Raw genomic sequence first — 485 nt, forward strand, 5'->3', positions numbered from 1 at the left:
CGCGAGCAGGTGGGGAGCACCCATCCCCGGGGACCCCCAGATCCCCTCCCGGCTCTCACCAGCCAGCTGTGACCACAGCCCCCTCCCAAAACCCCCACTGATTCGAGTTCTGCAAGAGCCGGGGGGCAGCTCCAGCTCCCCCTCCTGCCGATCCCTCCTGCCCGGGGCTGGGAATCGGGGTGGTGGAGGGTGTCGGGGGGGCTCAGCCCTTACCTGGGTCTGGGTGAGCCCCAGCTGGGCGGCCAGTTCGGCCCGTTCGGGCAGCGTACGGGGCTTTCTGGAAGCGGCGTTGCAGAGCTGCCAGCTGGTAGCTGGAGTAGATGGTGCGGGGTTTGCGGATCTTCTTGGGTTTCCCGTTGACCATCCGCACCTCCGGCTCCGGCTCCTCCTTCACCGACACTGGGCAGAGAGCGGAGGTGTGAGGCCGGTGCCAGCGAAGGGGTCCCAGCGCAGTCACCCCCCCACCGCAGGCTCAGGGTCATCCC

The 485-nt window shown here is 68.9% G+C and overlaps 1 protein-coding gene across 1 annotated transcript; it reads right to left on the minus strand.

Moving 5' to 3' along the window:
- Positions 1–213: 213 nt before the first annotated feature.
- LOC104626954 (homeobox protein DLX-3-like) lies at positions 214–399 on the minus strand (the record flags this gene model as incomplete). Its single annotated transcript, XM_010295006.1, has 1 exon — positions 214–399. A coding segment is annotated over one exon (186 nt), but the record flags the coding sequence as incomplete, so codon positions are not given.
- Positions 400–485: the final 86 nt, after the last annotated feature.

This window comes from Phaethon lepturus, unplaced genomic scaffold (assembly GCF_000687285.1).
Source record: "Phaethon lepturus isolate BGI_N335 unplaced genomic scaffold, ASM68728v1 scaffold43989, whole genome shotgun sequence".
Lineage (NCBI taxonomy): Eukaryota > Metazoa > Chordata > Aves > Phaethontiformes > Phaethontidae > Phaethon > Phaethon lepturus.